At 47.3% G+C, this 13,532-nt stretch overlaps 6 protein-coding genes across 6 annotated transcripts; 2 read left to right on the top strand and 4 right to left on the bottom strand.

Moving 5' to 3' along the window:
* Window positions 1-151: 151 nt before the first annotated feature.
* On the bottom strand, window positions 152-639 carry EDB93DRAFT_360928 (uncharacterized protein). Its single transcript, XM_041456191.1, has one exon. The coding sequence runs from the start codon at window positions 592-594 to the stop codon at window positions 304-306; it is 291 nt and encodes a 96-aa protein (XP_041308177.1). The 5' UTR covers window positions 595-639; the 3' UTR covers window positions 152-303.
* A 430-nt stretch (window positions 640-1,069) lies between these two features.
* EDB93DRAFT_361048 (CRAL-TRIO domain-containing protein) lies at window positions 1,070-2,960 on the top strand. Its single transcript, XM_041456193.1, has 4 exons — window positions 1,070-1,693; window positions 1,752-1,892; window positions 1,944-2,104; window positions 2,158-2,960. Exons 1-4 carry the CDS (start codon window positions 1,508-1,510, stop codon window positions 2,696-2,698), a joined length of 1,029 nt encoding a protein of 342 aa, XP_041308176.1. The 5' UTR covers window positions 1,070-1,507; the 3' UTR covers window positions 2,699-2,960.
* Window position 2,961: 1 nt separating this feature from the next.
* EDB93DRAFT_361000 (CRAL TRIO domain-containing protein) lies at window positions 2,962-4,804 on the top strand. Its single transcript, XM_041456192.1, has 5 exons — window positions 2,962-3,379; window positions 3,457-3,597; window positions 3,649-3,809; window positions 3,863-4,593; window positions 4,661-4,804. Exons 1-4 carry the CDS (start codon window positions 3,194-3,196, stop codon window positions 4,401-4,403), a joined length of 1,029 nt encoding a protein of 342 aa, XP_041308175.1. The 5' UTR covers window positions 2,962-3,193; the 3' UTR covers window positions 4,404-4,593; window positions 4,661-4,804.
* Window positions 4,805-5,138: 334 nt separating this feature from the next.
* EDB93DRAFT_1328199 (uncharacterized protein) lies at window positions 5,139-7,687 on the bottom strand (the record flags this gene model as incomplete). Its single annotated transcript, XM_041455112.1, has 7 exons — window positions 7,389-7,687; window positions 7,133-7,337; window positions 7,040-7,074; window positions 6,722-6,981; window positions 6,620-6,671; window positions 6,219-6,570; window positions 5,139-6,166 (listed from the first exon to the last, which is right to left on the bottom strand). Exons 2-7 carry the CDS (start codon window positions 7,245-7,247, stop codon window positions 5,139-5,141), a joined length of 1,842 nt encoding a protein of 613 aa, XP_041308174.1. The 5' UTR covers window positions 7,248-7,337; window positions 7,389-7,687.
* A 753-nt stretch (window positions 7,688-8,440) lies between these two features.
* EDB93DRAFT_1103666 (uncharacterized protein) lies at window positions 8,441-10,383 on the bottom strand (the record flags this gene model as incomplete). Its single annotated transcript, XM_041447326.1, has 8 exons — window positions 8,441-8,473; window positions 8,636-8,679; window positions 8,739-8,808; window positions 8,990-9,141; window positions 9,195-9,360; window positions 9,397-9,488; window positions 9,626-9,809; window positions 9,895-10,383. The coding sequence occupies 8 exons, from the start codon at window positions 10,381-10,383 to the stop codon at window positions 8,441-8,443; spliced, it is 1,230 nt and encodes a 409-aa protein (XP_041308173.1).
* Window positions 10,384-10,942: 559 nt separating this feature from the next.
* On the bottom strand, window positions 10,943-13,324 carry EDB93DRAFT_1143656 (uncharacterized protein). Its single transcript, XM_041449409.1, has 4 exons — window positions 13,232-13,324; window positions 11,874-13,175; window positions 11,666-11,810; window positions 10,943-11,610 (listed from the first exon to the last, which is right to left on the bottom strand). Exons 1-4 carry the CDS (start codon window positions 13,280-13,282, stop codon window positions 11,198-11,200), a joined length of 1,911 nt encoding a protein of 636 aa, XP_041308172.1. The 5' UTR covers window positions 13,283-13,324; the 3' UTR covers window positions 10,943-11,197.
* Window positions 13,325-13,532: the final 208 nt, after the last annotated feature.

Genomic DNA, 13,532 nt, shown 5'->3' with positions numbered 1-13,532 from the left:
CGGCAACGTTGAGGAACAAGGCATGCTCTTGAGTGCTGTTAGTATGCAAACCGATCTGCATCTATTACGGATGAATTACACTAGTCTTAGTATGTTTCGGGCTCCTTCTGATCTATCAAGGTCCCAGGCTGCAGACAAAGTGCTCCACCTGCTCCAGCCAACTACATCGTCTTCATAAGAACCGCCTGTCCAAGCAGATTCCTTTCTCTAATCGTAGTAGTGGTGTATTTTCAGTAGACGATGCTTCTCTTGGCTTTTGACGTGGTACTCTTCTCCTCGCGTGTCGTAGTCAAAGCCTCGCCTTCAAGACGCTTGAAGACAGCAACCTGGGTCGCACCCTAGCTCTTCATCCCGGCGCCGCTTATATTTCTCCTGTGCACGACCAATAGCCATCGTATCCACATTCCTGCGCAATGCACCACTCCTGACACTCCTCGACCGTCCATTCAAATTTGCGGTCGATGTGCCTGAACACCCTGTCTGTACAATTCGTAGGATTAGGGAAGCCAGTGGCGGTGTTCGTTGAGCCAGGACGGCTCGCGTTGATGGGATTGTCACGAGGAGCAAGCGAGGGTGGTACACGCTCAAGATCATGGGCGCAAAATCAGTGAGAATTACTTCTGGGAGGAGTTCAACGCTTGAGATGAAAGTATTAAAAAATACCGATGATAACACAGATTAGATACACACCTCTGTTGCAACAATACATTCCGAGTCTGCATTAAAAAAGCTGAGTTGAAGATCTCGAGCCAGCCATTCACTTCGAGTGGTTCCCATTGAGCGTATGACGCGTTTGCGGCAGCCGGGGGGTGTCTTTGGTTGCGGATACAAGTACCTATAGAGCCTGGTTATGCGCATTGGGTGGAGGTCGAAATCATCCGGATCGAGTGCGATTGAAGTCGCGTCGTTAGGAGATGTCACTGAATACGCCAGGGTCGGAAGGGGTAAGGAAAAGTGCAAGTTAGCAGAGAACTTGAGCTGACCCTTCCTGCTTCCGAGTCCATGTCTACGATGTGGGTATTAGGAGATGATACTCAGGCTGATGATTTGAGGCTGACGAATGACTGACCTCGGTGACCAGGCTGCTCGATGAAGGACGTCTAGCACTCATATTCTTCTTTGGAGATAGAGCCTGAGTGAGTGGAAAAGATCACTCTAAGCTCTGCTACCCGCTCATGGTTTGAAAACACAATTCGCATGAGAAGTCCTAGTCATTAATCAAACTCAAAACAAACGTACAAAGCCCTTGTATAGTTACCATCATGATCCCAGGGATTCACGCGGATTCAAGCTGGATGCTGAAGCCACTGAAATCCCAGTTTTTTGAAACAACGATTTCTTATGATGTCTGTGTTGGACTCAACAGGAAACGTGATCATGGTAATATGCTATGACATATGTAGCTCCCGAAAAAGCTCGCGATCACAAAAACTGATTTATTATGTTACTTCAAGCTACCATCAAAGATACCTAAGATACCTCAAGACGGCTCTATTCGAGGCCTGCAATGTCGATTCACATCCCACTCCCTATCCCAACTCACCTAGATGAGGCTTCGCCACCATCAGAACTTTCGGAGAAGGAGCAAACTTTATACGACATTGTCCTCGAACACTTCTCTGCCGCAGATTATACGCTTCCAAATATCAACCAGGAGAAGGCTGCGCTAATAGTGGATGAAAAATTTTGGCTAGTCAGTGTACCTTCTCGTCACTCTTCAATTCCGCGCCATTGATTAACTTGACCAATAGTCATATGAATGTCTGCTGAGATACCTACGTGCCACAAAGTGGGATGCGAATGAGGCCATCAAGCGCTTGGAAGACACGCTAAGATGGAGACGTGATTTCGGGATCTACGATATGATTACGCCTCAACATGTCGAACCAGAGGTATGAGAACACGAATTCTTTCAAGTTCACTCCTTCAATACCATAATGAAGGCAACGACTGGCAAAGAGTTCATCTTTGGCTATGACACTCGGGGACGACCTGCCGTTTATATGTGCCCTTCAAAGCAGAATACTGAGGAGTCACCACGTCAAATTCATTATACTGTCTGGATGCTCGAACGCGCTATCGACCTTATGGGTCCAGGTGTCGAGTAAGTGCCCTTCTACCCATCGCACGTTTGTAATTTATTTCGGCACTATCTAGGACCCTTGCATTGATGATAGACTATGCGGATAAAGCCAAAAACCCTTCAATCGGCACGGCTCGCACAGTGCTCAACATTCTCCAGTCACACTATCCAGAACGTCTCGGTCTTGCGCTCATTGCGCATCTTCCTTGGCTTTTACACGCATTCTATAAACTAATAACGCCCTTCATTGATCCCCTCACTCGGCTGAAGATGGTCTTCAACCCCGTCATCACCGAAAATGGTCTTTTTCGAACGGCTGTGGATGCTGAAGCCTGGAGCGCTAATAGTGCATCACGGGTATTTGAGCCAAAACAGCTTGTTCAGGAGGGTTGGAATGGCTCCCAGCCATTTGTCTATTCTCATGCTGTTTACTGGGAAGCATTAGTGAAGCTGTGCGAGGAGAGGCGGTCTAAAATGGTCGCGGCGTGGCATCGCATTGGAGGGAAGGTCGGCACTAAGGAGTGGGATGTTAAAGTTGCCGTTAGGGACGAGACGATGAACGTCCAGGTAGATGCGGAAAATGGGCTGGTGAAGAATGGCCAGTTGCAGCCCTGACTCGGAGGGAACAGTAAACATTTTATTGCCTGTTCGCTGTTCTTCCCTGACACGCTAATCTCAACTAAGTCTATGAATTTCGATGGAGACCTAAATGCTTACGAGCACAATGGCTAAACGTACTTGTACATGTCCATAACACCCCAAGACTCCATAAAGGATGGTCAATATTTCAATCCCGACTGTAAGACTAGAGTGCAATTTACATAATCGTCTCAAGTTCCAAATTTAGTTTGAAACCTAGGACTCCATGACTTACTTCAAGTTGAATCGAGTCCACCATGTGTATTTGTTTCAGCCTCTTCAATCTTCTTTATCAGGTCTAGGAAGAGGAAGACTAGGAAAACTTCGCCGATCTGCCCACCAAGTCACTAGTACTCTTTGTGCTTCAAGTTAGACCGCTTATTCGTTTAAGACTCCCGAAAAAGCACTCTCGGAGATTACAATGACTAACGTATATATAATGTGAAACTAGGACTCTGTCCAGCGCCTGCGATGTCGATTCACGTCCCACTCCCAGTCCCGACTCCCTCGCACGAGATTGCACCACCTTCAGCTCTTTCCGAGAAGCAGCAGACTGCATATGACCATGTCCTCGAACACTTCACTGCCGTAGACTATGCACTTCCAAATGTCAACCAGGAGAAGGCTGCACTGACGGTGGATGAAAATTTTTGGCTGGTCGGTGCACCTTATCGCAATCTTCGATTTTGTGCATTTGGTTGATCTGCGTTACCCTGTCCTATGGTGACTAACAGTCATATGAATGTCTTTTGAGATATCTCCGTGCTACCAACTGGAACGCAGATTTGGCCATCAAGCGCTTAGAAGATACGCTCAGGTGGAGACGTGAATTTGGGATATACGATAAAATCACCTCCGAATATATTGAACCAGAGGTATGACGGAGCGAATTCTCCGAGTTCACGATTAATACGAACGATTTGAAGGCAACTACCGGCAAAGCATTTCTTTTTGGCTATGATACTCACGGGCGACCTGCCATCTATGTGAGCCCCTCAAAAGTGGGTGCTGAAGAGTCACCCCGCACACTCCAGTTCATTGTCTGGATAGCCGAACGCTCTTTTGACCTTATGGGTCCAGGTGTCGAGTAAGCGCCCTTCGACGCATTGCATTTCTTTTACTTATTTCAGCACGATCTAGGAGCCTTGCGTTGTTGGCGGATTTTGCAGACAACGCCAAGTACCCGTCAATTGGCTTGTCCCGTACAGTATTGGACATCATCCAAACACACTATCCAGAACGCCTCGGCCTTGCGCTCGTTACACATCTTTCCTGGCTTGTAAACGCATTTATTGCACTACTCATGCCGTTCATGGATCCCCATACTCGGCAGAAGTTGGTCTTCAACCCTGTCATCAACGAGAATGGTCTATTTAGGACGACTGCAGATGCGGAAGTTTGGGATGCCGATAGCACGTCACGAGTATTTGAGCCAGCTCAGCTTATCCAGGAAGGTTGGAATGGCTCACAACAGTTTGCGTATTCCCATTGCGTATATTGGGAAGCGCTTTTAAAGCTGTGCGAGGAGAGGCGCTCTAGGATGTTCGTGGTATGGCATCGCATGGGCGGGAAAATTGGTATCAAGGAATGGGATATTAAGGTTGCTGTTAGAGACGAGATGAGCGACGGGCATGTAGATGTGGATGGGACGTTGACGGAGAATGGCCAGCTTCAGTCGTGAGGAAGCTGCAGCCAAGCATTCATTGCTAATTTGCTTTTCTTTCTCAGCGTACAATGTAATGGTACTCACATCTTGAGCTGTTTTGTAGACTTACTGGTAAAACCAGGTTTGTTGTGTTTTAGGATCTGTCGGAGAACGCTCGTAATGAAATCGAAGCTTGAAGACCAACTGGAATTTACAGGATGTTCAGGTCAGTACCGTGATAAGAGCTTTTTCTCTTGTCGATTTCCGTTTATTGAGAGACGTGCACTCTGTAGGACAGCATTACTAGTTGATCTAACAAGTGTCCCGACGTTTCGCGGCTCTGGAGCCCACTCTGGTGTGAGGCGTACCCTCATCAGTCCGTCGTTCCCGCTGGCCGTTCTAGACGTGCGCTCCTGTAAGATGAGATGACTTTATTGTTCACTCGACCTTAGCAGGCGGAGTTGAAACGTCGACCATTACTTGAATTGAACCATGATTATCTACAGTATTGGGATCTTGAAAAAATGAGATCATATTTGCTAGTCCTTCACTAAAAGTACATGTCTAGATGATCATAACATATCATGAGACGCTCGAAAAGAACAGAGACAATATCAAAGTAGGAGCATGATGATGCCTTGTACTTCATTATGATTGAAGACAAGCCCAAGAAACTCGAACGAAATAGAATCATGCGCAAACGTACGCGCTACAGGTATACCCATTTTCGAAGACTAGAGTGTAGGGACACAGTCATGATGCAGACTCAGATCACAAGGCACGAATTTCTCGATGCTCTGAATACTGCGGCGGGGGTTCAACTGAACCATTGTTGTCTGGCGCAACATCATCAGCGCCAGTATGCACGGTGATTCGAGTAGGTTGGTAGGCGGCTTGCGCGCCAGCCGACACCGTAGATTGACTTTCAGATGCTCCGTGCACAGCTAAGCTGTCTGCGTCGAAGCTCTGGGGAGGATTTTGTGTCTGATTGAAAAATATGGGAGGGTTCTTGTCGGTAGAAGTAGAGACTGATTGGGATTCGGGTTGAATGGATGGAGTAAGGTAGACAGGGACTATCTTCCGTGGTAATGGTGGCGCTGATCGAGCCCCAACAGCCATCTGCTCGGCGGGTGTCATCATATCTGACATTCGAGTGTTTCCATATGCAACAAAGTCTGCGTTAGTGCTCTGGTGGGAAGGCTGTGTCTGATTGAAGGGCGCATGATGGACCCTAGCTGCCAAGCTGGTAACAGACGCATCAATAGGGCTTGGCTGAGATCCAGATTGAATGGATGGACCAATATAGCTAATAGGATTTGTCTCTTGTGGTGATGGTATTTCAGCGACGGTGGTCATTCGTCTGTCAACAGATGACATGGCCAAATTTCGAGCATCTCCATACATAACAAAGTCTCCGTTTGAGCCTTGGCGTGAATGTAGTGTCTGATTAAACGGTGTGCGAGGGTCGTTTGCTGTGAAATTTCCAGCAGATGAGGGTGATTGGCGGTTGTAAGCGGATGACACGATCGAACTTCGAGCATCGCCATAGACATGAGAGTCTGTGTTAGAGCTCTGGCGTGAATGTTGTGTCTGGTTGAATGACGAGGGAAGAGCGCTGACTGCGAAGTTGCCGGCGGATGAATTGGTCATGTCTGACTGGGTTCTTAGGCTGGGTTGAATGGGTCTGGTATAGTAGCGTTGGGGGTTTGTCTCGTATTCATATGGGAAAGGGAATTGTGGCGGAATGTCACTGTGAGGGCCGACTTTGTAATTTGGATCTCCTGTAGAAGACTGAACGTCTGGAGAACGAGATACTCTCCGTTTACGCCACAAGTACATGCCGAGGATAACCAATGCAATAAGAACCGCCGCCCCCGCCGCCCGTCGTGCCTGCGATAAGAGCCACATCATTGCTTGACGTACTACCTGTCGGAGTCGATGAACTGCTTGAACTAGATGATTGTGAAGTCGTGGCTGTGGTCGTGGCAGACATGCCTGCAGTAGTTGACGGCGAGTTGGCGCTTAGGCACGAGAAATTACCCGTGCCCACAACCTGTTCGAATCCAGAGACCCCACCTTGTCTGCCCAAGGAGTCGAAGACCAGATACATGAGGTTTGTCCCTGCAGCAACATTTACAACTGAGGTAAAACTTTCGCCGCTATTGGAATTGAATACAACTGATTGTCCGCCAGGAATAAGTTGCTGTGGAAAGATAAGTAGATTATTTTGATAGAATTCACAATGATCTTACCACAATAGTAATAGGCAGGACTGCACTACTTTCGGCCAGAACGGTAAATTGACTAGAGTAATAGGTAGGTCAGTGCCACAAAAGTAGGCGAACCAAACTTACCTGCATTGTATAGGCGGAAGTGGAGACAACTCGAAGGTGTAAGGAGGTGACAGAATTGGAGTGCTGCAAACATTATTTCCAACTGAATTCCCAACAGTCAATATGTTTGTCGTCCCTCCCGAACCAAATCCAGTGGCGTCAGACATAGTGAGTAGAAACGTAGTTCCTGTCGACAATGACAATTGCGGTATTGAATAAGAGCCTTGGCCATTGCTAAAGGCTGATGCTGGTACAGATACATTCTGATACGGTTGCAAAGACTGAACAGCAGGAGAATTAGTGCGGGATTGACGCGCTTGAGACGATACCACGACGAACGGGTGCTATGAGTATTTCAAATGGTGCTTGCCCACCTGACGAGACCGAGAAAGTTCAGTGAAAGCGTGTCAAGTGTACTAGATATGGGCTTACCAGTCCATGAAATGTTCAGAGGACCGCATTGGGTGGGAGTCCCGACAGTCACACTGAAAGCACGAGCGACAGAGAGACAAGAAAAAATACACACAAAGAAGCGAACGAAGTACATGGTCAGAAAATAAGGGAGACAAGAGGAAGATGTTAAGAAGGGACGCAGGAGGTAAGGGCCCGAGGAAATTGTGTGCTAGATAACGCTGACCTGGGGAGCATACTAATTGATCACTATATAACGTTAGACAAAGACACGAACCTGCCATAAAGCTGTTCGTAATCCTTGATACTACACCGCATTCTGGTTCCTCGAATCTGACATTCTACATTGCGATGTCGTGCCTACGCTGGAAAGCCAAGAATGACTCTGAGTGAATGCACGAAGAATGTGACATTGGTTTGTAGATCACCTATAGCTATGCCGCAAACGCTGGCCCCAGTAGTATATTGAGGTGGGCTCGACGTGAGGGAGAAATGCGTCCGAGAGAATGCAGGGCCGACTTTCAAACGTGCTGTGACGGGGGTTGCCTGCCAAGGTACATGAACCTTGCAATTTGAATCGGCGAAAAGCACAAGGAGCTAAAATCACGTTTATTGAATATAAGGTTAGTCCAATTTCAATTTCAGCTTATCCTGGTCTCGTCCCAATTCAACTTCCACATTCATCCCATCTCCATACCGAAGAATTACCATATAATTCAAGCTTCTGATCCAGCAGGGGACTCAAACTTGGTCCAGCGCCTGATCTGCAAGCCGTAAGTAGCCTAACAACAATGTTACAGGCGTGGGTCCTATCCCAATAGAGAGAGTGTGTTACAACCCAAGCATGATGCCAACACCGGCTACCTTCAACAAGTCGATAGAAGCGGAACACTGCTTTTCTAGAGTAAGGTTGATCACCGTCACTGATCATCCCCGCTGTGAGGCAATGCATTACCTAGGGATCACTGCTGAGCAAAATGCAAGTACTAGTGCTGTGGCACCTAGCTAGAGCATCTAGAGACTCCCTCGTCTGGAATTTGTCTCGGACTCCGAGATAACCTCGCTTTCTTGGCCCTGCCGATGGGCCGATGATGACACTATCTTGGTGTGCTACATCACTGCCAAGCTCTCTGCTCAGTGCTCACATGCCTTTCAAATAGCGCTAGGCTCCTGGAGGCAGATTTTATTGATAATGTTATTTGCATAGGCAATATACGATTGCCTTGTCCAGGACAATCAAAAGTCGAGCATATAGATAAACCAAGGGACCCCTCGAAAAGGGATGCCGAAGAGTGCTAACGTAAACCGAATCTATACACACATCTTGGGCTACTTGCTGGTAAATTCAAAATTGTTTAGGATCTGTCGGAGAAAAATCATAGCAAAGTAAAGCAAATGAAATTACAGGATGTCAATACTTATTCATCATGTCAAGAATTTCCTACTGATTTCACTCTCATCTGCGCTATGACACAATGTAAGGTCAGTGATATATGCGAGTGCTTGTGCAAAGCGAAGACGTACAGTCATGGGCGTTTCAATGTCTTTCCTCCTTCGTGAGTTCAGATCTGAACCAATATAGAATATCAATATCGATGAACAACCAAGCAAGACCTGATAAACATACATTGACGGTTACGACTGAGTGTCGTTACTGTCTCCATGTCTAATGCAGTACGTGGACTGAATAAGATTTGCTGTGATAAATATCGATGGCTGATTTCGATAACCGAACAAAAGAATGACCGTCTATGATGGCCCCTTGGATCTGGCCATGACGATAAGCGATCCACGACCTCGTTTTCAGAGGGACCATTGAACAGAAAGAGGTAGTCCTCGAAGAGGCCGAACAGATACTTCTCCCGTATTTATAGTGACCTTGACAACGAGTCGGTCCCGATCTTGCGGATACTCGCATCGAGCAGCGGCTACCTGGCTCTGAATATCCCCCCACATGCACGAGATCAGGTGGTCTTCTAGGCCAGATAGCAGACAGAGACTACGTTTCACGTAGTGCGGTGTCGATGAACCTGGACAGATTGTCAATGAAAATGATGTGAGCCGAACAATAGAAAAGACTTACCAACAGCTGCCTTCAAAAATTGACAGCTCCGCCTGTGATGGCTATACCAGGCATCACGCTGGCATCGCTTTGAGCAGTACCGCACTATCTGACATTCCGAGCATTGCTTAAGCTGAGTATCTTCTGTGGTATCACCACAATAACACTGTTCTTCAGGTAAGTTGGCCTGCAGGAACGAAACAAACAAAGTCTGTCAACTGACTCGTAGAATCCAGCCCTTTTCATCAGGTGATGGCCGCCTCATCATTTCCTCCTTGGACTTGAGACTAGCATATAATCGTATCCTCTTCTCGACTACAGACCAGCGCTTTATGATGGTTTCGTCTTGTATCACATCTGATCCGAGAGCACTAGACCAGGCGTCCACATGTTTGCACGCATAGGTCAAGATTTGTCGTAGACGAGGTAACCGTGTAAGATCACAAAAAAACTTTTCTTGTTCTCATTTAAATCCACCTCCACAGCGTGTCCTTGGATACCCATGGCTATTTCGAAGGCATATGAGCGGAGAGCTTGATATAACACTGGGATAGGGTCATCCGCAAGGAGAAGGAGAACAGTGAGGTACTCGAAGCTCCAGACAAGTGTGATTTTCCAAATGGGGATCCATGCTCTCTGTTGAAGAAAGAAGAAGCTGAATAACGCGGCAAATCGAGAATATCTTTCTAACGGATAGTCGTAGGATGAATTTTTCCCGCACTGCGGCGCTATGCTTGCTTAGTTCGATGATAATAACAACACAGTTCGAAAATGTGTGTACAAGCACCCCAAGAGACGTTTGAAGGTTTGTGACTTTATTGGGGTCCTGGGCCATTGATCCTATGTACATGACATATTCCAGAGCTGTAGAAACGACTGTGCCAATGTCGCCTGACACTTCGAGTATGATTGTCATGAAAGCTTTGTCGTTCATGCACTCTGTAAGCATCATTGGGACGATCATTTCGAGAGAAGCGAGGTGAGGGCCATAGGGAGATTGATAGTACGGATGGTGGGGAATGATGAGCACATCGTCGTCTTTTATTTCGAGGGCAAATAACCACAACTCTACCAGCGGGTGGTAAAGGAAGGGCGTGGTGGTAATCAATGCTTTGTCCCCGCCGCCCGCGGTAATACTATACTGTAACATACAGCTAAACAGGTCGACGGCAAGCCTTCTGCTGATCGGCCTATGGTGGGCTCTGCGCATGATAAACTGTTTATGAAAGAAGACGAGCCAGAGAGCAACATGGTTCCAGGCAGAATTCAGACATTCTTCTGCCCCAGTACTATTGCCAAGAGACTTGTTAAATGTTTAATGATTCCGGAAAGTGACCACCGGGCGAGCTCGATATTTGTAGTAGCGGAAGGAGTCGACTTTTCAGGAATGTGATCTGGGTCGAGGTGCATGTAGAGCACTGGCTGCAGGATACACAACTCGGGTACGGAGCAACTTGTAAGTCGACCACAGAGCTGCTCAAAGTCTGCTACGGAACGATTCGACACTCCCCGGACCAGCCTCTGTATATCAGTAAGCCGTGATAACAAACTAGTAAGGATAGATCGCAAAACGCTTGCCTGTATATCCTGGGGCAGCTGTGACAGCAGAATCTCTGAGATCATTCTCAGAAAAATAGGCGGTGATAGGCGGGGACTGGGTCTGTCGCAGGTATACCAGATCGAAGGACTTGAGATGTAGTGCGGCGATTGGCTCTCAACTCTCGAGGCCTCATGTTCATACCCTTGATATCACCTTCACGAGGTCGAGATTGAAAGCAACATTGTGTAAACAAGTATAAACAGCATCTCGGATACTATATCACTTCACCTGAAGTAATATACTTATCGATAGCTCCAATTGAATTGTACTACAGTGCGGAGAGGTAAACAGAGAGACTGCGGAACGTTTGTACTGCTACTAGCTAGTAAAGATAGAAATCAGAAGTGCTACGACTGCGTCATCCTTGTCGGGGCAGCTGGCAAAACAAAGAACAAGCGCAAACAATGATTCAATGAACAGGAATTCACACATCCTGAAGTTTACCGCCGAGCGTTTGCGGCACTACCTCCATATCTAATGCAATACACGGACTAAACAAAAATTGTCGTGACGAATATCGATCGTGTATCGTGATAACCGAACACAAGAATAATCCTCGAAGTTGGCCCCTTGGATCGTTCCAGGATGATAAACGGTCCACAACCTCGTTTTCAGAGAGCCCATTGAATAGGAAAAGGTAGTTTCGAAGAGGTCGAACTGATTCTTCATCCTTGTCAAGAGCGAGCTCGACCACGAGTCGTTCCTGATCTTCCGGATATTCACAACGTGCAGCGGCGACCAATCTCAGAATATTGTCCCATTTGCGTTGCTTATGGCCAACTTCTAGAGCGGCCAGCAGACGCAGACTACGTTTCACGTGGTGTGGTGTCGATGAGCCTGGGCACATTGTCAGTGGAACTAATGCGCATATCTTAACACCGAAAAGACCTGCCGACAGCTGCCTTGAGAAATTCACAGCTCAATCTATGGTGACTATACCAGGAGTCACGCTGGCATTGCTTTGAGCAGTACCGTACAACCTGACATCCCGCACATTGCTTGAAACAAATGTCTTCCGCAGTATCACCGCAGTAACACTGGTAGTACCACGTCGACGAATCAACAAGAACGAAGTTGAAGCAATGAAATCTGTGACTGACTTGTAGAACCCAGCCCTTTTCACTTGGTGATGGCCACACTATCATTTCTGCTCTGGATCTAAGCACCCCATATGATCGGATCGTCTGCTCTGCTTTGGACCAGACATCCCAGAGGCGTTTGTCTTGTCTCACGATTGGTCCGAGATCATCAGACCAAGCGTCCACGTGTTTAGAGACGTAGGAAAGGATTTTGTCGTGAAGGATGTAACTGATTAAGATGCTAAAAAAAGCCTCACTGGTCTTACGATAATCTATCTCCACTTCTTCTACATCCAGGTGTTCAGAAGGACTTATATGTACCATGGTCTCGATGGCGTGCGCGCAAAGGGCTTGATGGAGTGCTGAGACAGGGTCGTCGGCATTTTCAAGAAGAAATTCGAGGTACGGAAAAGTTGAGCAGAGGGCCGACGCCATACTTCCTTTGCCCGGGGGAAGAGACTGCAGAGCATGGAGAGCAGAGAAAATCTCCTTGACGGACTGCCGGAGGATATATGCTTCCCGCATCGCGTCATTGTACATGCTCGTTGTTAAGATAATTGCAACACAGCACGAAAACGTGGATGCAAGCAGCCTGAGCTTGAAAGTATTGGAGGTCATATCAGGGTCCTTAGCCATCGACCGTATGCTCTTGATATACTTCAGAGCTGCAGAGGTGACGGTATCGATGCCATCTGACACTTCGACTAGTGTGGTCAGAAAGGTTTCGTCGCAGATACATTCTGCCATCAAAAAGGAGCCGAAAATACGAAAAGACGTGGTGCGAGCGCCGGCCTGCGATGTCAAGCACACTACATCTTTGTCTTTGGTTTCTAGGGCTAACAACCACAACTCCACGATCGGGCGATAAAGGGCTGGAGTGCAGAGCACTGAGAATCCGTTACAATCGCCACCAATGGCAGAAACGTGGAATAGTAGGCTAGTAACAAGCCTGATGGCAGCCATCTTGTCGACGGGTCGATAGTTGGCTCTGCACATAATGAATTGGTCATGAAAGAAGGCAAGCCAGGGAGCGACATGGTTCCAGGCGGAAACAAGGCATTGCTTTTCCGAACCTTCCGAGTCTGGGTCAAGACCAGAACCATCGATGTGCAAAGTCGCGACAATCGCGAAGAGTGACTGGTAAGCGAGTTCGATATCGGTGGTAGTGGCTGGGGTTGACTTTGCAGGAATGCGGCCCGGGTTGAGATACTTGTAGAACACTGGCTGCAGTATACGTAGCTCAGATGCGGAGCAATCTGGAAGTCGATTGCACAACTTCTCAAAGTCTGCAACCGAACGATTCAACACTCTCCGGACCAGCCTCTGAGTGATATATCGGTTACGGCGACAACAAACTAAGGATCGATCGCACAACACACCTGCACATCATGAGGCAGCTGTGACAATGGTGTTACTGAGATCCGAGTCATTCTCGATAAAATTCCAGAGGGTGATTTATGATTCACTTCGAGTCATGCCGCAAGTGGGTCCGCTGAGTCAGATATAGGCTAGATATAGAAGGATTGATCTTAGTTTGATCGTTCCTCTTCATGACATCAGGAAAACTACCAGTTGCTTTTTTTACTTTATTTGTCACTTAATTACACGAAAAGGGACGCATAAGTCGATGGAGTGAAAAAGCGCGAGCCACTTAATTAAGCCCACTCGTCCTCTGGATTT

Source organism: Suillus bovinus (assembly GCF_016758785.1).
Source record: "Suillus bovinus strain UH-Sbo-P2 chromosome Unknown EDB93scaffold_24, whole genome shotgun sequence".
Taxonomy (NCBI): Eukaryota; Fungi; Basidiomycota; class Agaricomycetes; order Boletales; family Suillaceae; genus Suillus; species Suillus bovinus.
The sequence above is the reverse complement of the archived record's forward strand: the minus strand, read 5'-3'. Positions and strand labels throughout refer to the sequence as shown.